The sequence below is a fragment of the Triturus cristatus genome, chromosome 4_1 (genome assembly GCF_964204655.1).
Source record: "Triturus cristatus chromosome 4_1, aTriCri1.1, whole genome shotgun sequence".
In the NCBI taxonomy this organism is placed as follows: Eukaryota; Metazoa; Chordata; class Amphibia; order Caudata; family Salamandridae; genus Triturus; species Triturus cristatus.
The window spans coordinates 355,100,887-355,122,220 of record NC_140585.1 but is presented as its reverse complement, the minus strand read 5'-3'; the positions used below and the strand labels follow the sequence as shown (position 1 = coordinate 355,122,220).

Genomic DNA, 21,334 nt, shown 5'->3' with positions numbered 1-21,334 from the left:
ATGATGGAGTACCCAGAATTGTGACAAGCTTATATATAATTATTTGTGAATAATCCAGAGTTTGGAGGTGGTGAAGGGTTATCTCATCCTGGCAATTCTCGAACTGGTTCCCACTTTAGCAGACTTCATAAAATACTACAGATTTGGTATGATGGCCTTGGACATGTTCTTGATTAGCCATGCTAAACTCCTTATGAGTCCATTTCAGGAGTAGTTTTCAATATAGTGATAATAAGTGACTGAACCTTGAAAGAATCCATCAGTGGCACTCCCCTCTAGGTTCAGCACATACTGCAGTAGTGGAACCTGAGCCAAGAAAAATGTTATCTTTTGACAGAACCTTGCAGATCTTTGGATGGATGAGGGTAAGCTTCACAGGCACTTCACAGATGGGTTGGGAGTTGACACAAAAAACAATAGAAACTGGAAAGATGGATCTTTTGAGGAAATCTGCCTTCCTATCAGTGTCTTGGAACTCAAAGCACTATCGGCTTTGTACACAGAGAATGTGCCTTTGTTTGACAGCAATCAGTAATGGCACTGGAGACGTGGCATTAGTTGCTACAGAGGTAAATACATCTCCTTTCAGAACATTTGGTAAGGCTAGATAATGTAAGCAAACAAGGTATGCAGTCCCTAAGTAAAAGAGCAAGTACACAGAAGGAGGCTAGGTTGGTCTAATACCCTGACCCTATGCTGATGACTGGGAGTCTTCCATTTGGGGAAAGAGGGCCCTCACACACCCAGCTGTATATCATGCTTCATAATATGGCATGCTCCTCGTCAAATTCAATTTAATAAGCGAGCTCACTGGTCCCAATTAAAAACAAGCATTTGCAGTGCAATAGGTCTCGCATTTATAAGAGTTTGAGCTATTGGCATTGTAAAATTACAATGCCTTTTATTTATGTTTTGGTTTTAAAACAAATAAAAGGCATTGTCATTTACAATGTCAGTAGCATAAACTTGCATAAAAGCAGTGTGTGGAGTGCAGCAGTGTGCGGCGTGCAGCAGTGTGCAGTGTGCGGCGTGCAGCAGTGTGAGGCGTGCAGCAGTGTGCGACATGCAGCGGTGTGCGGCGTGCAGCAGTGTGCGGCGTGCAGCAGTGTTTCGTGTAGCAGTGTGAGGCATGCAGCACTGTGACGTGCAGCGGCGTGCAGCGGCGTGCAGCAGTGTGCTGCGTGCAGCAGTGTTTCGTGTAGCAGTGTGAGGCATGCAGCACTGTGGCGTGCAGCGGCGTGCAGCATGCAGCAGTGTGCTGCGTGCAGCAGTGTCGTGCAGCAGTGAGTAATGCAGCAGTGTGTGGCGTGCAGCAGTGTGCCGGTTGCATCAGTGTGTGCCATGCAGCAGTGTGTGGCATGCAGCAATGTTTCATGTAGCAGTGTGTGGCGTGCAGCAGTGTGTGGCGTGCAGCAGTGTGCGGCGTGCAGCAGTGTGTGGCAGTGTGGCGTGCAGCAGTGTGTGGCGTGCAGCAGTGTGTGGCGTGCAGCAGTGTGTGGCGTGCAGCAGTGTGTGGCGTGCAGCAGTGTGTGGCGTGCAGCAGTGTGTGGCGTGCAGCAGTGTGTGGCGTGCAGCAGTGTGTGGCGTGCAGCAGTGTGTGGCGTGCAGCAGTGTGAGGCGTGCAGCAGTGTGAGGCGTGCAGCAGTGTGAGGCGTGCAGCAGTGTGTGGCGTGCAGCAGTGTGTGGCGTGCAGCAGTGTGAGGCGTGCAGCAGAGACACGTGGAGGGTGAGGAGAGACACGTGGAGGGTGAGGAGAGACACGTGGAGGGTGAGGAGAGACACGTGGAGGGTGAGGAGAGACACGTGTAGGGTGAGGAGAGACACGTGTGGAGGGTGAGGAGAGACACGTGTAGGGTGAGGAGAGACACGTGTGGAGGGTGAGGAGAGACACGTGTGGAGGGTGAGGAGAGACACGTGTGGAGCGTGAGGAGGAGACACCTGTGGAGGGTGAGGAGGAGACACCTGTGGAGGGTGAGGAGGAGACACCTGTGGAGGGTGAGGAGGAGACACATGGAGGGTGAGGAGGAGACACGTGGAGGGTGAGGAGGAGACACGTGGAGGGTGAGGAGAGACACGTGGAGGGTGAGGAGAGACACGGAGGGTGAGGAGAGACACGTGTGGAGGGTGAGGAGAGACGTGTGGAGGGTGAGGAGAGACGTGTGGAGGGTGAGGAGAGACGTGTGGAGGGTGAGGAGAGACGTGTGGTGGGTGAGGAGAGACGTGTGGGAGACGTGTGGTGGGTGAGGAGAGACGTGTGGAGGGTGAGGAGAGACACATGTGGAGGGTGAGCAGAGACACGTGTGGAGGGTGAGCAGAGACACGTGTGGAGGGTGAGGAGAGACACGTGTGGAGGGTGAGGAGAGACACGTGTGGAGGGTGAGGAGAGACACGTGTGGAGGGTGAGGAGAGACACGTGTGGAGGGTGAGGAGAGACACGTGTGGAGGGTGAGGAGAGACACGTGTGGAGGGTGAGGAGAGACACGTGTGGAGGGTGAGGAGAGACACGTGTGGAGGGTGAGGAGAGACGTGTGGAGGGTGAGGAGAGACGTGTGGAGGGTGAGGAGAGACACGAGGAGGGTGAGATGGAGGGTGAGGAGGGTGAGGTGGAGGGTGAGGAGGGTGAGGTGGAGGGTGAGGAGAGTGAGGTGGAGGGTGAGGAGAGACGGAGGTGGAGGGTGAGGAGAGACGGAGGTGGAGGGTGAGGAGAGACGGAGGTGGAGGGTGAGGAGAGACGGAGGTGGAGGGTGAGGAGAGACGGAGGTGGAGGGTGAGGAGAGACGGAGGTGGAGGGTGAGGAGAGACGGAGACGGAGGGTGAGGAGAGACGGAGACGGAGGGTGAGGAGAGACGGAGACGGATGTGGAGGGTGAGGAGAGACGGAGACGGAGGTGGAGGGTGAGGAGAGACGGAGGTGGAGGGTGAGGAGAGACGGAGGTGGAGGGTGAGGAGAGACGGAGGTGGAGGGTGAGGAGAGACGGAGGTGGAGGGTGAGGAGAGACGGAGGTGGAGGGTGAGGAGAGACGGAGGTGGAGGGTGAGGAGAGACGGAGGTGGAGGGTGAGGAGAGACGGAGGTGGAGGGTGAGGAGAGACGGAGACGGAGGGTGAGGAGAGACGGAGACGGAGGTGGAGGGTGAGGAGAGACGGAGACGGAGGTGGAGGGTGAGGAGAGACGGAGGTGGAGGGTGAGGAGAGACGGAGGTGGAGGGTGAGGAGAGACGGAGGTGGAGGGTGAGGAGAGACGGAGGTGGAGGGTGAGGAGAGACGGAGGTGGAGGGTGAGGAGAGACGGAGACGGAGGTGGAGGGTGAGGAGAGACGGAGACGGAGGTGGAGGGTGAGGAGAGACGGAGACGGAGGTGGAGGGTGAGGAGAGACGGAGGTGGAGGGTGAGGAGAGACGGAGGTGGAGGGTGAGGAGAGACGGAGGTGGAGGGTGAGGAGAGACGGAGGTGGAGGGTGAGGAGAGACGGAGGTGGAGGGTGAGGAGAGACGGAGGTGGAGGGTGAGGAGAGACGGAGGTGGAGGGTGAGGAGAGACGGAGGTGGAGGGTGAGGAGAGACGGAGGTGGAGGGTGAGGAGAGACGGAGGTGGAGGGTGAGGAGAGACGGAGGTGGAGGGTGAGGAGAGACGGAGACGGAGGTGGAGGGTGAGGAGAGACGGAGACGGAGACGGAGGTGGAGGGTGAGGAGAGACGGAGACGGAGGTGGAGGGTGAGGAGAGACGGAGACGGAGGTGGAGGGTGAGGAGAGACGGAGACGGAGGTGGAGGGTGAGGAGAGACGGAGGTGGAGGGTGAGGAGAGACGGAGGTGGAGGGTGAGGAGAGACGGAGGTGGAGGGTGAGGAGAGACGGAGGTGGAGGGTGAGGAGAGACGGAGGTGGAGGGTGAGGAGAGACGGAGGTGGAGGGTGAGGAGAGACGGAGGTGGAGGGTGAGGAGAGACGGAGGTGGAGGGTGAGGAGAGACGGAGACGGAGGGTGAGGAGAGACGGAGACGGAGGTGGAGGGTGAGGAGAGACGGAGACGGAGGTGGAGGGTGAGGAGAGACGGAGACGGAGGTGGAGGGTGAGGAGAGACGGAGGTGGAGGGTGAGAAGAGACAGAGACGGAGGTGGAGGGTGAGGAGAGACGGAGACAGAGGTGGAGGGTGAGGAGAGACGGAGACAGAGGTGGAGGGTGAGGAGAGACGGAGACAGAGGTGGAGGGTGAGGAGAGACGGAGACAGAGGTGGAGGGTGAGGAGAGACAGAGGTGGAGGGTGAGGAGAGACAGGTGGAGCGTGAGGAGAGACCGGTGGAGCGTGAGGAGAGACCGAGGTGGAGGGTGAGGAGAGACCGAGGTGGAGAGTGAGGAGAGACCGAGGTGGAGGGTAAGGAGAGATCGAGTTGGAAGGGAATCAGAAGTGGAGGAGAGAGAGAGGTGGAGGGCGAGGAGAGACAGTGGTGGAGTGGGGGGGAGGGGAGGATATCACTTTTACTTCCTCTCCTAGTGTAAGGTAACGCCCCCACCCCACAGGCCCTGCCGGGGCCGAGAGCAGATCACTGTTCGCATCAGCCGTCACCCGAGACCGCTCCGTACTTCTTGGTAAATAGAGGTTCACTATCTGTTGATAATGGGATTCACTTGGGGGGCTGACTTACCTCCTCCACCCCCAGGGCCAACACTGAGAAGGCATCAGAGACCTGGTGCTGCCTATGCTGCAGTACTGCGAGAGAGAGGGATGGGGGGGCGGGCAGAGGAAGAGGAGTGGGGTTAGAGAAGGGACAGGTGGGGAGAGAAAGAGGAGAGAAGGGACAGAGACCGAAAAGGAGCAAAAAAAGAATTAGAGAGAGTAAAGAGGAGAGTTGGGGAAAATGAAAACATTACGAGAGAACATGTAGCAAAGAGGTGGAGAGAGAAGATGGGAGAGAGTAAGGACGCAGCCAAGAGATAGGGCAGAGACAAAAAGAATCGAAACAATACAAAAGTATTTTCCAAACTCGTAAATAACCACGGGCCAAACAACTGATCTGCAATGAAGCATCCGAATCCGGTATATCATGACGTTAACCATGCAATAAAAAAAATAAAAAATAAAAATAAACATCCAAAAACACGTATACACCATGTTGACCCTTTTCCATGCAACGTATTCTAAAACGCCATTCTCATTCATACATTCACAGCAAACCTGTTCACAAGAGTGACAGAAAATGTGGTATTAGTGTTACATTTTTGTTTACATCCATACCCGCTCACTTATGCAATTAAAGGATTCATGACCACACGGTTAAACAAAACTTACTGATTGGCCTTGCCATGAAGGAGAAACACGTGTTGACACACACTCCCGATCTGTGAAACGTTCACCCCACTTACTCGAAATTGAAACCAGTGCATGTGTCCGACGAACTTCCTGCCGCTTATCTGAATGCACCAGTGGCAGAAGATAGTCACCATCTTGCAACAACACAATTAAAGGGAGGCATGTCTGTCCCTCCCCACCGCCACATGTCTCTGAGTTTTACTGTCTCATGCGAGATCTCCCTCTAGGAGACAGCTGACACCGACTCTTCCCCTGATACAGTACGGGAGATGCGTGTGTGTGCATAGTGTGTGTGTCTATATGTATATATCTGTGTGTGTATGCATGTGTGTGTGTTTGTATGTGTATATGTTTGTGTGTGCATGTGTGTGTTGGTGTGCAAGTATGGATGTGTCATTGTGTTAATTTGTCTTCATGGATGTGTACACATATGTTTGTGTGTATACCTATGTCTGTGTATGCATGTTTGTGTGTATGTATATGTGTTTGAGTATGTTGGTGTGTGTGCTTGTTTATATGTGTATGTGGGGTTGGTGTGTTGGTGTGCGTGTATATGCATATGTTTATGCATGTCTGTGTGTGTTTGTATATGTTCATATGTGTGTGTAAATGCATGTGTGTGTTTGTATGTGTGCATAGTTGTGTATGCATGTGATCAGAGGGAAGAGTGCACTTGAGGGCAAAGAGGAAAACATACAGGGAAGAGTATGTGAGGGCAGAGAGAAAAATACAGAGGTAAAAGCACGTGAGGGCAGAGAGAAAAATACAGAGGGAAGAGTCCATGTGAGGGAGGAGAGAAAAATAGAGAGGGAAGAGCTCATGTGAGAGCCAAGCGAAAAATACAGAGGGTAGGGCGCATGTTAGACCGGAGATAAAAACATAGAGGGAAGAGAGCATGTGAGAGCAGAGAGAAAAATATAGAGAGAAGAACACATGCGAGGGCAGCGAAAAAAATACAGAGCGAAGAGCACATGTGAGAGCATAGAGAAAAAATGCAGAGGGAAGAGTACATGTGAGGAAAGAGAGAAAAATGGAGAGGGAAAAGCACATGTGAGGGCAGAGAGAAAAACATAGAGGGAAGAGCATATGTGAGGACAAAGAGAACAAGTACAGGCTATGCCAAGCGGAAGTGATCGCGTTTGCGATCAAACATCAAAGCGGCGAAAGTGAAAGTAATCGAGCAGAGCATCAAAGGGCTGGGTGAGAAGGGAGGGGGGAATGCAAGGGTCAAAGCGGCTAAAGTGAAAGTAATCGAGCAGAGCATCAAAGGGCTGGGTGAGAAGGGAGGGGGGAATGCAAGGAGCAGAGGAGCAGCTGTGCACGTGCACGCCATCGTGCACTCAAGCCCTAGGCCAGCAAAACCATGTGGGTAGCACTTTTGAAAGCCCACTTACAAAATGTCTCTAAGAGACAGCGTTCGCTGTCTCAGCGAGACCTAACTAGAAGTGTGGGCCACCTCTGATATAATGTCTAGTCGTAGCTATAAGTTAGAGGTTGACATGTTTTTTGCCTTATGTGTCTGGAGGATCACATGCAATTCTTCAGGACCAGTTTACATGCACTATCTACACAGTGGATGGTTCGTAATTAGTATCACCAGTGAACCACGCACTTAACACAAAACCTATCAATGAGATACCTGTTGATTGTAAGCCAACCTGGAGAAAATAGCAGAAACAAATGGTTTACAGCAGTATGTATGCATTTATACGCATAATCGTTGTTGCAGAATAGCCTCTTCATAATCTCATGCTCTACTGAGTTAGCAAAGAACTTCAGTGACGTTTAAAGTGTATAAACAACCAAGGGAGCAGTGACACACGTGAAGTATAACCATCGGTAGAGCTAAAAGTGGTGGTAGAACAACCACTGTGTTATTTGTATAATTATGACACTCACCAGAGCAGGGGCGAACGCAAAAATTATTAGCATCTTAAATGCGGTAGAACAAAAGGAAAAAATAAAATAAAGGAAGGACAAGTTGATGGAGCAGAAGGATAGAGAGCAATGGTTAACGGAGACAGCCCTGAGGAGCAAAGAAGTCCCGGAGTAGAAGGGTGTCGTCGCGGTAGTGAGCGGCGCCCTGCTAGAGTAATTTAAAAAGTGTTACTTACAGTTCAGCAGTGGCTGATTTGACAAGGACCTACCCCATCCTCCACCTGTTCAGAAGCAGCGGCTTGCTTGCGGAGGCTCAGATTAAGTACCTGCTGACTCGATCGATGGCCGCACAGGTTCCCGGAACCCAGAAGGCGTCATGTGACGCAGGGAACAATGATGCAGCCGTGTTGTGCCCAAGGCTCCCGAGGGCGCCGATGAGCGCCATATTGGGTGATGGGGAAGGGCCTGATCTAAGGCCCTCGATGACGTATCCGATGGCTGTAGGGATATGTTCAGATCGAGGTCCTGTACTCCGTGATAATCCCATTTGACAATGTGTGTGAAATGTGCAGAGGAAACAAAGACACACACCAAATTTCGCATATCTCATGTTGTAAGAGCGAATGTGGCAGCCAAGGGAGTAATGTGGTTGCTAGAAAATGGAACCACCGGATCCTAATGTGTGGAGTGCCACGGGTCATAAGGATGCCTTATGTTTTAAGATTTTTCAAAAACCAACCAATAGCGAAATAACTTGATCAGAAAACATATTGCACAGGATGGGGGACATCTGTGTCTGGATACTTTAGGCAGGCATATGGCACAGAGGGCTGGCTAATGGAGGTGGATTGAAGGGGACTACGCTAACCTTCGCAGTGGTATCCTGGGATAAAGAGAATGCGTGTATTATCTGTTCACTTCGGTCGACGGGAAATTTTCGTTCAACCCCATAGTGTTGCAGCATAGTCTGAAAATCCAGCGTTGTTCCATTTTGAAAAGAGCTGGCTTGCACAGGTGTGGGTGTGCCTCAAGGATGGTCCATTTGAGGCTGTCTGGTGCATTGCCCTCTTCTTCAAAATGTGCATAAAGTTTGGTATGGCACTTATGGCAGCGGATGTTACTCCGATGTTCCATTATTCTGGTCTTGGCCATCCTGGTGGTCATGCCTATGTAGCGTAATTTACAGGGGCATGTCAAGGTGTAAATACAGTTGTTCATGTTGCAATTCATATGTCTCTTTTGAACCAATTTGAATTTGGAGGTTAGATGTAACTCCTTAGTGGAATATATGAGGCTGCATACTGTACATGAGCCATAGGGAAAATGGCCCGTCACAAGTGGAAGACCCCATAGTGGGCGTTGGTCTTGTAGGGTGTTCTGTCGTGGTCTAGTGTGGAGAAGGATATCTTTGAGGTCCCTAGTGCGTTTGAATGCAAACCTAGGTGGTTGGAATGTGAGATAGTCTGTTTGTAGGATACCCCGGTTTCTCATTATGATCTTTTTGATTCTGTTGGAATTGGGAGTAAAGGTCGTGACACGTCAGTGTGTCTTTGGTGCCGGTATTGTTTGTGTTGTGATTATTAAATGGAATTCTGGACTCCCCCCTTTTTTTAACCTCTCATACTCTACTCCTCCATATCTTTACTTACATCTACACCACTAGGCCCCTTACCCGCACTGCACCCAACAGCCTGGGATAAAAAGATCTCCGATAAAGAGCCCCTCATAGGGTGCCCGTCAGGCATTGCAGCGCCGGCCTGACGAGGAGCATGCCCTTTGATGAAGCATGACACCCAGCTGGGTGTGTTAGGGCCCTCTTTCCCAAAATGGGAGACTCCCTGTCTCCACCATAGGGTCAGACCAACCTAGCCTCCTCCTGCTTACTTGCTCTTTTACTTAGGCACTGCATACCTTGTTTGCTTACTTAATTCCTTGGGGGCCTGTATGCTGGTCCTTTATGCGCCCTCTGTCCCTCCTTTTGTTGGTATAAGGCTAGTTAATGACCTGCCAGACCAATAAAGCAGGGGTCACTAGGGGAATTCACACACGAAAGCTCCTTAACCTACCCTGGATGTCAGAGGAGCTCTTATGGTCTTGACTGACTGAGCATAACCTTTTTATACTGTGAGTCACTTTTTAGTACCATTTTCACACTGGAGATTGTTCCAGCCAGATGGATTCTTTGCCGTAGTCCAGGTCCCACGCATCCATGGGAGCCGAAGCGGGGCCTCTCCTTCCTTGCCGCCAAGCCCTTGAATGACCTCCCCCTCCACCTACGTATGTCCCCCTCATTGAGGGAATTCAGGAAGCAGCTGAAGTCCTGGCTCTTCGATCTCCACTTCTTTCCAGTTTCCCACTGATAGCTCTAACCCCACAGCGCCTGGAAACCCCCGGGGTGACAAGCCACGCTATACTAGCTGGGCTCTTCGATCTCCACTTCTCTCCGACCGAGTATCGCTCAAACCCCACAGCGCCTGGAGACCCCCAGGGTGACAAGCAGCGCTATACTAGCCGGGCTCTTAGATCTCCACTTCTCTCTGACTAAGGATTGCACAAACCCCACAGTGCCTGGAGCGCCCCTGGGTGACAAGCCGCCCTATACAAGCCTCGATGATTGATTGTATATTGCCGACAAATCTCTTGTATATGTGAGGGGAGTCATTTTCACGCTCAGCCATGCTCACTTTCCACTCACAAGAAACGTTACCATTGTTGACCTTCGCAAAATACCTACATGGTCTCTCTCCTCCATGCATATACATTGAAGCTCAGAGAGTCAGACAGTTGTAAAACCATTATTTGAATCCTGTTCTTACACTACATGCCCGCTGTAGTGATCGGCTGATCACCATTCTAGTGTTTTGCCTGCTGTAACACACACTGAACACCCACCCACCACAGGCGTCACCAGTCAGGTGACCCTGACAATAAAAGGGGCCGAGCGCACGTGCTCAGGGCCAGTTATGCACCCTAACCATCAGTGTCTGTGTGCTTCTTATGCGAGTATGCGGGCCTAGCGCCCGCCAACTCCATATTGGCGACGAGGGGGCTGTGCCCGTGCGTGCAGTAGCCCAGCAGATGGAGGAAAAGGGGAAGAGAGCTGCCGTGTGAAAGGCACCTCCTGCGAGTAGGTGCACCGCCCTCCTAATTGCCCGCGGAGCAGATGAAGAGCGCCGGGCCCGAACGCTGTGAAGGTGATCGGGAGCCCACGCCGCACCTAGTATGCCTACACCCCTGGGAGGAGGTGCCCAACACGCCCGATAGCCCACGGGGAGGGAGAAGGCCCCGGGCGTAGAAGAAGCCGAGCGGGAGCCCACCCCGCCCCGGAAGAGCCGCAGACTTCCGTGGCAAGCAAAGAGTGACCCCTGAACAGCAGGAGGTTCGTGGGAGCCCACCCCGCGCTGAAGGATCTGTTGTGTGCCCTCCGGCACGAAGAAAGCCCCGTGAAGGTTGAAGCGCTAGGCCAGACTGAGCTGATGCTGGCCGCTGCCGCAGAACTGCCACGAGGGGCGTGAGGCCTGATCGGAAATCGGGCGAAGGTGAGCCCGGGCTGCGGGACATTGGGGCGAGGAAGACAGCCTGATGCGGGCGAACGGTGAGTGGAGTAGCTTACCACTCCCCCGTCCCGTAAGGAGAAATAGACTGTGCCCAATGCCCCCAAAGGAGTAACCAGCCCCGGGAGTAGCGCGGACCTCCCCCACTCTGCGTGGCGTGTGAGGAGTGAGGCGGTGGGGTGGAGGAGAGATGGCAACCCCAGAGTGAAACTGCCCTGAAGTGAAATAAGGCCGCAGTCTCCGGCGCCTGCTCCAGCCCCCTGTGCAGCGAGGGAGGTGCGTGAAGCCGCGGAGCGAAAGGCAGAGCCGCAGGCGTACAGGAGAAGGTGGCGAGGACGCCCAAATCGTGACACAGAGCACAAAGCAAAACGCCCATAAAAGCAGCAAGGTGTCCAGCGAGTGCACACCATCCCCTCACCCCCGACCATGAATGCCACCAGATGCAAAACTCACTGGGAGTGGAGGGACGAGGTGGCCGTTCAGCTGCAGAGGTCTCCTGACGCGTGTGCTATCCCCGCACAGCCTGAGGGAAGAAGGAGAGTTCCCCCAACAGCAGCTCTGGCCCTCCCCCATGCAGCGAAGGAAGTGATTGAGGCTGCTGCGAGGGGCGGAGAACACAAATAGACTGTGTGCGGCCAGCGCCGCTGAAGCAGTGAATTAAAAAGTTCAGACGGGAAGCGGCGCCCCTCTCCTAGTCATTGTGACTTCCTGCATTGGCCCAATTTAAAGAGGGACTAAACGGGTCACTCACCGGCCGTGAGGTGGGGCAGCAGGCAGGAAAGTGACTAATAGACTAGGGGACTTCGAGAGCAGATCGGAAAGGAGCTGGGGAGGAAGAGAGGCGAGAAGGCCCTAGCGCTCCCCCATACAGACGCCAGCACTGCACAGAAGAGTGCAGACGAGACAAGTATTTTGGCCCTACTGAAAGAGGTGAGCAAAGCCTGCAGCGTAGCAAAACTGCCAAGGACAGCAAAAGGAAATCGGATTGAGGCAGAACTGCCATCTAGTGGCCTTTGTGCAATAGCGCACTCCAGCGAAGGAGAATACAATGGTTAAAGGTATTGGTCTACAGCCAAGGAAGGACCGACTGGTGTGACCTGCATTTAGGGTCAAAAGCGAGGACAGCGAAGAACAAAAAAAAAACAGGGAGAGGACTACAAGGACAGGTGAAATGCACAGCATGTAAGGATGAAGTGGCAATGAGTAGGACAATGCCAGAAATACACTAATGCCGCTCTGCAACAGCGGTCACCTAGTAAAGCAGATTGGAAATGTGCAACTACATAAGCCAATGGGGCAGACCCCACAGGTGTCCCTGTAAGGATTTCATGAGACAAACTGCCAGGGTGTGAGTGAAGGTATGCAGTGACGCCTACTGCCAGAAGTGGTCACTGCAGCAGTAAAGACGACAGTAAAGCACTACACACAGACTCTGGGCGGAAGCCAAGACAACAGCCCAAAGCAGCAAGCATCTAAATGGATTGAAGGGCGCAGTCAGAAGGGCGCTGAAGCAATGCGACTGCAGAGAGAAGAAGTGGTGTGCAGACCACCAGAAGCACGACGACCTGCAAGAAGGAAGAAGCTGACCTGCCAGATGGTCGCAAGGAGGAAGAAGCCGACCTGCCAGATGGTCGCAAGGAGGAAGAAGCCGACCTGCTAGATGGTCGCAAGGAGGAAGAAGCCGACCTGCCAGATGGTCGCAAGGAGGAAGAAGCCGACCTGCCAGACGGTTGCAAGGAGGATGAAGCCGACCTGCCAGATGGTCGCAAGGAGGAAAAAGCCGACCTGCCAGATGGTCGCAAGGACGACACCACCTACAAGAAGTCAGAGAGCGAAGTGACCGGTGAAGTGGTTAGAGAGCAGTGACCTGCGAAGAGGTCGGAGAGAGAGAAGAGATCTGACAAAGAGGTCCGACAAGAAGAACAAAGAAGAAATCCGCGAGGAGAACGACTGAGGAAATGTCCATGAAGAGGACCCTAGGAGAGGTCTGCGAAGAGGACCAGGAAGTGACAGAAGAAAAGTCTAACGATATAAACTGGAAGTCAAAAGCAAACGAACGATAGAAGGTCGCGACGTCAGGACCAGTCACAGATCGAGGTAAAGGCAGTGTCCTCAGAGAGGACAAGACCAGGGAGACGCATGTGGAGTGCACGCTACACGGAGAGGCCTGGTTAGGGCAGACCAGCAGGAGAGAAGACCAGACCGCGTCGCGAAGGAAGGAAAGAGAAGACAGAACTTGAGTGGCAAGATGCCATGGCGAAGGAAGAAAAGCAGAGGAGAAGAGTAAAGGGGTGTGAGTGACAGGTCAACTCACACACCAGAAGGGAAACACCCGAAGGGAAAAGTGCAAAGGTGCATGAACATCGGAACACAGTGCCTGGAGAACATCAGTATCACTGGGAGTACACATTGACTTTCGAATCCTTAGATCACCTGGTGACGACAGAGGCGAGCAGGCCGGTCCATTGGTAACAACCACCTCTGGGATGGAACGGACACAGGACCGTGGATATCCAAGGGGCAGAGGCCTCTGGGACACCGGTGGCAGCGGTCCCGACACGAGAGATGGGCTGTTGAAGCTCGCTCTGAAAATCCCGGGAGAACGAAGGTCGCATGCAAAGGAGCAGGTGCCAGCAACACCCTTTCAGAGCTTGGGACATGTACAGGTGGCCCGTAGCGACTCCTCCAACGTGGTTGGAGCGACACGGCGGAAGTCCACCGGTCCAGTGGAAGCCTGGCAGAAAAGGGCCTCCGGGTCGTCCGGTGAGAGGGGACACCCACGAGAGAGGGGCATCCGTGAGAGGGATGTCCTGCAACTGGAAGTCCTGTTGGAGATAGAGAATCACCAGATGGAGAACATATTTCAACCAGGACTGCGTGGTGGAAAATAACACATACCTGATCCACCATCATTCCATCTACACCTTCACTGTATGTGGAATAGGAAGATAGAGACTGAAGAGCATACTTCCACACTGTGAGTCCAAGAAAAGACTACATCCACAGGGCACCCTGACATCGTGCCAAGGAGAACTAGTGGTGCCGGCTGCAAGGATATCCTCGTCGGCGGTTGGCCAGCAGCGAAAGAGACTACGTGGAAGTCGTTATTATTGTGTTGTGTTTGTTTCCAAATTATATTCTCTCCCACAGGTTCGGACTTCATTGTTTTGACCTTTATTAAAGTTTGGGAGGGATGTAGTGATTGGCTGATCACCATTCTAGTGTTTCGCCTGCTGTAACACACACTGAACACCCACCCACCACAGGCGTCACCAGTCAGATGACCCTGACAATAAAACGGGCCGAGCGCACGTGTTCAGGTCCAGTTATGCACCCTCACCATCAGTGTCTGTGTGCTTCTTATGCAAGTATGCGGGCATAGCGCCTGCCAACTCCACACCCACTAACACTTTAAGGAAGTTTCAGGTACTCCTGCCACCTTTATGCTTAACATGGGAATCCACATCACAATGTGTAAAGATGAATAGTCAGGAGTCATCCAGTAAGTAAGTAATTTAATAGGCTGAAAGACGACACACCAAACCGGGAGGTTCAGTGCAAATGCATAACATGTCAGTTGAAGCAACTGTCATAAACTGTCACAATAGAACGTCCAGCTGTCAACATTCCAGCTGGTAAAGGAGCCACGCGCAGGGAGGGGGAGCGCGCGGTAAAGGAAAGGATGAGAGAGAGTGACTTAAGGTAAAGCAAGAGACACAACACATCTCCTTCTCTTGTGAGTAAAAAATAGAAGGGAAAGAAAGGGAAGGTAGGTTAGCTCGGAACATACTATATAACTATTCGCAAATAAAGTCCTTGTATTTGCTGGGTTTCACCATGCTTCGACCACATTTACTGGTGCTGGCCACCTCTTCCAAAATGTTTCTTTCCGGCACCAGATCATGACCAGATGCCTGGCTTTCACTTAACTCTAAGGAACTACTAGTAGCACTAGTAACAGGATAACTCTTTTCATAACTGGGCTCCACAGCATCTTGGTCATCCACATCCGTGGTAACACTACACTTGACAGGGGATGCCTCCAAGGCACTTGTGCTCAGCTCTCTGATCTCACCAATGGATTCAATAATCTCACGTTCCTGACTGCCACCTCCGCGGTGCATAGTAGAAGGTGAAAATATGCTATCACCTTCCCCGTCAGAATCGGACGATTCTTGGTGTAGCCAATCATACTTGTTTAGCACAACCCTTTTCTCCCCTACATCTTTTTGTTTCTGTTCGTTAATGTCTTTTTGTACACCCTCCAATCTTTTACAAACCGACAATGCGGTGGCATGCCAAACCCTTCCATCACTGAGGAGTGCCGAGTTGCAAAACACCTTTTCCACCCTTAGCGGTTCTGAAAACCTACTATGTCCTTTTACTATGTGTCCACTCCTCCTTACTCTTACTTTATCACCTTCTTTTAAGTTGATTGTTTTGCAGTTATGCTTGCTGTCAAATTTCCCTTTACATAGATCTTGTGCCTCTTGGATTCTTTTCCTGACTATTTCCACTGACCACTCAGACCTCTTTGCACACTTGAGCCATCCGATATTATCTTTAGACACAGGTGTTCTGCCTCTCGTAATCTCAAATGGACTTATCAAAGTTTTCTCTCCAGGAGTTATCCTATACCCCCAAATCATTTTGTTCACTTCCTTCCTCCAACACTTTCCATTGTTGTTGGCCAACTGGATTGTGCCTTTTATAACTCTATTAAACCTCTCCACAGCCCCATTGCCAGCCGGGTGGTAAACGGAAGTAGTCTTGTGTGTAATACCATTCCTGACAACAAATTTCCTGAAAATGTCTGACGTGAATTGACTTCCGTTATCACTGACAATGGTTTTCGGTATGCCCTCTCTTTTAAATATACCGTCCATAAACGTGATGATGTCTGATGCATCTACCTTCCTACACATCTTTAGCTCCGGCCATTTAGAAAAGTGATCTACCAAGACCAATAAGTGCACATGTTCTTCTTGCCATCTTACAAGACCCATTATGTCGATTCCTACTCTCTCCCAAGGCATGTTCGGACAGCTCAACGGTTGGAGGGGGGGGGTCTAAGAGTAGTTTGAGACTTATCTGAATTATCGCATTGTATACAGTTCCTCACAGCTCTCTCAATTTGGATGTCCCACCCTGGCCACCAGTACCAATTCTTAATTCTTTGTTTTGTTTTGTTAATGCCTAAATGAGAAACTAGCAGCAAGTTGTACGTTGCCGTCACTGGCCCTTCTGTGTTGGGCTGGAAGGACCAAGGAAAACTAGGGATTACTCTTAACCCGAACAGTGTAGAACCTGTACTAGTTACACAACAGGAGGTGTTACCGGGTTGTGATTAGGTTAACAAGTTCCCCAAAGTTTTTAATGGGAAAATTGGTAAACTAAAGGGGTTCCAACACATAATAAAACTTAAAGATAATGCAGTGCCCTGTTTGCATAAGGTAAGACAAATCCCTTTAGCCCTAAGGGAGGAGGTGAGATAAGAACTCAATAAGTTACTGGAAGCAGAAATAATTGAAAACACTGATTCGTCTGAATGGGTCGCTCCTCTGGTAGTCGCTAGGAGGGCCAATGGAAATTTGAGATTGTGCATAGATTTGCGCGACCTCAATAAAAATATTCTTATTGACCAATACCCTTTACCAAGGATTAATGAGATGTTGTCTCTCACTAAAGGTATGACAATGTTTTCGACTATAGAGCTAGCCGCTGCTTACCACCAGGTACCTTTGCATCCAGAAAGCAGACACCTCACCACCTTTGTTTCACCTTTTGGTTGTTTCAGGTTTAAAAGGGTACCTTTTGGGTTAGCATCGGCAGCGGCATTATTCCAAAGACTAATGCATGAAATATTCAAAGGTGTGAAAAAGTTACTCATCTTTCAAGATGATATTCTAATTATGAGAAAAGACCAAACTGATCATGACAACAGGTTAGTACAGGTACCTAAGATCGTGGAAAAAAATGGGTTGACAGCAGAGTACAAGAAGTGCAGGTTCAGCAACAATTCTGTCACGTACCTGGGTCATGAAATCACTAAAGAAGGTATAAAACCTAAGAAAGATCTACTTAAAGCTATCAAAGATGCCCCAGTCCCACAGAATAAGGAAGAACTTAGAGCGTTTTTGGGACTGGTAGAGTACTATTCAAAGTTTGTAAGAAACTTTTCTATGAAAACGTACTGCATTCGAACCCTTTAAAAAAAATTAAGAACAAATTTGAATGGGACCAAGACTGTGAAAACGGCATCCTCGTCGCCAAAATGTAAAGATGAATAGTCAGGAGTCATCTAGTAAGTAAGTAATTTAATAGGCTGAAAGACGACACACCAAACCGGGAGGCTCAGTGCAAATGCATAACATGTCAGTTAAAGCAACTGTCATAAACTGTCACAATAGAACGTCCAGCTGTCAACATTCCAGCTGGTAAAGGAGCCACGCGCAGGGAGGGAGAGCGCGCGGTAAAGGACAGGAAGAGAGAGAGAGAGAGACTTAAGGTAAAGCAAGAGACACAACACAATGGCATAGCAAGATTTCTTTGTGCGCAATTTCAGTGAGGGAAAATGGGCTGCTAAGCCCCGGCCCAGGGACACTAGTCAAATTCAGCCGTAATTAAAGTGAAATGCAGCCTCTCAGTCAGTCCCGTGCCCTTTGCCGTTGCACCTGGTGCGCTAATTACAACTGCGCCACGGATACAATTGATAACATGCTGAAACGGAAAGCCGCGGGCTGCATCCTTTTCTGTTGCAGTCACACTTTACTCTTTCTGCCTCACCGGGGGCGGCGAGAGAAAATGATAACATTTACAGCATGCTTCATGGAAAGATATCCTTAATATGTGGTACAGAACTACAGACACAGCGTGAGGCTGAGTCAGTCTGGTTGCTTTGCGGGCTTCAAAGTGATGTGGTTATATGTTTTTATAGAACAGTGCTTCCCAAACATTTGAGACCCAAGACTCGCTTTTAGAACTACAAAGTTTTGCGACACACCTTGCTTTAATGTACATGAGGCGGGGGATTTTTTTTAAAAGTGCAAGTAAAGCATGGCGTGGTAGCGCACTGTCATTTACGGACAGCAGGTTTTGTGTTGAAGTGGCCGCCAAATTTGCAGAGAAATACAATTTTACTGATAAAAGTATATTGCCCCCAAATGAGAATATGTGGAAATCGGGTTCCACCAAGTGAAGTGTCTTGATTTTAATTTTTTTTTATCCTAATAACATTTTTACTTCTACCACTCTACAAAATATGTGCTTCTTGTTTTGTCCAGTTCATTTTCAGGTATTTACATTTTGTTGTTACAAAAATGACATCCCACAGCCTTACCTAGGCAGGATTGTCATATAATTCACTTTACTTTTCTTTCTCTGACTGCATTTAGAGGAATTTTTAAACACCGATCACCCTTTTAAAACAATACAAAAAAGTCGCACTTTATCAGAAGACCTAGCCTGAAATTTGACCTCTGCCTTTGAAGCGCAGCAAATGTGGCAAGATCAATACAGAATTTAAAGGCATCTCTATTAATTGCTTGAACTTTCACTATCCACCAAAAATCAGGGTCTCAACTCTCAGTTTGGGAAATACTGTATATGGAGACACCCCTAAAGCAAGCCAGAAGTCTTCTAAAAAAGAACATGCGTAATTAGGATTCTTACCTGTAAGACTTGATCAAACACCACTATGGGTGTGGTAGCATACATGCCTGCTTTCCCATCTATCCGTTGTCGTTGGTTGTTTGTGTTGTGTCTTCTCTCAATGTTGAATGCCAAAACAAATGGCAGTGAGGGTTGGAGCAGTTTCTGTTTTGAAAGTATATCACACAGAGAATGGTAAGGCAACATTTGCCCTTCGCATATTGATTAATGGAAGCAGTGGTGCCCTAAATCTTTAACAGTAATTAGAAATGAAGCAATACAGTTTCTCATGTTTTTTGCTTCTAGCTGGTATTTGCATTAATTAACATGCCTTGATCAGAAACAAAAGCTGGACTGGTTTTAGTACTAACATTCTTATAGTGATACCGTGAGTGGCATCCAGGCATTTGTTAGTGGTTGTTCTGTGTTTGTTGTTAATCATTTAGGAGTGATTTTACCTGGATTATGATGGAGGAACTGCTGCCACAGTGTGGGGTTACTTTAATACTGATGCAGTGCCTCAGTCCTAGGTGTTTTCATGTGTAGTGTGCTCCAGCTTTGAATTGGTCTCCTTTGTAAAACTGTACTGCAGAAACAGAGAAGTACATTTTACCCTAAATTTTACCCTAAATTTAACAGCTGCTTTGCTGTTAGTTTTACAGACTGTAAATTGTGAGTTGAAATGGTCATATGCGTGGTATTTGGGTGAATGAGTTATGTGCTTGATTGGAGGCAACTGAGTGGGATGTGTTGGTCATAAGGTTGAATCCTTGTGGGATTCACTGTGCCTTCCACCCATTTGTGCTCAATAGAAGAAGAAAAATGTGGTAACAAGCGTTATACAAGAAAATAAGTTACTATATAAAAGACATTTTAGGGAACACAGTTTGGGCTGAGTTTTAGTACCTTTGTGACATTGTCTATTATGCAGAGTAAAGCGTGATTTAGAGTTTGGCGGACATATTATATAACTTCACCATGGCAGAATACTTTACTTTCGCCATGGCAAGGGTTCTCTGCCTGCCAAATTTAGAGAAATCTGCTTGGATCTTGCATTTCTAGGATCCACCGTCACAACGGTTCTTGTACATGCTTTGAAAGTTTAACAGACAGCTGCAGCAATATAACGGAGCCGCACATCAATTTTTTCTATCTTTCAAAAATAAAATTCACAAGCAGGATCTTGTTTTTGAAAATAAAAAAGCAATGACCCCCATGCCAAGGAAGTTTTCTCCCTTGCCATGGAGGAGGTCATTTTGCAGTTTTCACTGCCCCCTACTGCCAGGTTTTAACTGGTGGTGACGGACATTGAAAACTTGTCATTTGTCTGCCTGATCAAAATAGGATCGATAGACAAATGGCAAAACATCTGATGGCCTTTACTCTGTTGGACCATCGGAGGTGGTGGAGGCAGAGTAGGTTACTCCGTCGACATACTAAATATCCCCCCGAATCTAAATGAGGGAGACAGACCTTCAGTTTGGCTGAGAGGGTACTCTGTCGCTGTTGCCATGGAGTACCCTCCCCGCTGAATTCTATATGGGCGTCTAAGTGTTTTGTTTCCATACCTGGCATTGTAGGTTAACTACATCCAGGCTTTCTCACCTAACGGTCCCCCTATAGAGGCTTGGTGGGGGGCGGTCAAAAAATGGGGTGCGGCCGACGAGGATGCCATCCGCCGGGAGGAAGCACACGGCATGCGGCGAAATTCCATTTTCCATGGAGTAGTCGATGCTCCTTCATGACTTCATGCACGCGCAAGACACCCCCATGGACACCCCAGGTGACACTCAGACATTGCTAGGCCCGGACGAACACCGGACCCCATACATATCACCTTCACGAGACCATCCCCCTGCGGCCCCAAGTGACACACCCCTCTCGTCCTGATGAGGGATCACCCCCGGGAGTTACTAGCCCCGTGGCATTCAATGCCCCTACCCTTGCCCCATTTCCCCGAGTTTAGTCTCCCCAGTTTGGTTGTATAGAAGGATGCGGTGTCCTCCCGAACACCAGATGGAGATAGTGAGGGTGCATTAGCAACACTTTAGTACCAGACATCTCAATACGTCATCTACTATCCCCGGATAGGCACACATCCCAACACACCATAAGGGTCAAGGCTGTCTAGGCCTCGATGGACTGGAATTTATTTGTAATGTTAATGTGAATAATGAAAGTCATGCAAAGACAAAAAAAAATTTTTTCTTCATGATTATTCTATACCTTGCAAGAAAACCAATAAAAAGGTTTATGAAAAAACCTACATGCAGGCTTTGTTTCCAATTAATTGTAGAATAGCTACATGTGAGAAGTATCCTTTCAAGATTTAAGGCTTCCGTTACCAATAAAGCAGTGTTCCTGACCTATAAAAACACCAACATAGCCCTTGAGCCATTTCATGGAAGCAAAATGCACTTTAAAATTATTTTTCTCATTGGTGACCTTTTTATTGAGTTTGCAATCCTGTTTTTAATTGAATCTTTTTTTCTGTTCCTCCCCTAGGTCTCAGTTGACAATGTGTTTGCGGGCCATTATTAAGCATGACTTTCCTGGTCGCTGGACAGCCGTGGTGGACAAGATTGGTTTTTATCTACAGTCACAGAATAGTGGCAGCTGGCTTGGTAGTTTGCTCTGTCTGTACCAACTTGTGAAGACATATGAGTAAGTTTTTTTTTTTACTGTTTGAAAGAAACAAGTTATGATTTCTTTACTTTTCGATATCCCTGAGGCTTGAGAAAATAATTTCATCAGGTCGGAGTGGGTCTAAGTGTCCTGTTGGTCCATGTGTACCCAGCTTATAAGTTCTGATATGACTGCTGAAAAAAGAATCTCTGCTGCTTAACACTGCATCATTCCTTTAGAGTCTATCAGCTAGAGTCCTGTGCCTTTACTCAGAGAAATTGCTGCTTCAGCTGACATTTTTAGTAAAGTTCCTTTTATTTAACTAGTTTT

The 21,334-nt window shown here is 49.4% G+C and overlaps 1 protein-coding gene across 1 annotated transcript in view; it reads left to right on the top strand.

Annotated features, from left to right (window-relative positions):
- The window catches only part of IPO8 (importin 8), a 557,903-nt gene that overhangs the window by 105,298 nt on the left and 431,271 nt on the right, over positions 1–21,334 (top strand). The window contains exon 4 of the mRNA XM_085652356.1: positions 20,885–21,043. Coding sequence (XP_085508482.1) covers positions 20,885–21,043 — 159 coding nt within the window. The remainder of the gene's footprint in view (positions 1–20,884; positions 21,044–21,334) is intronic.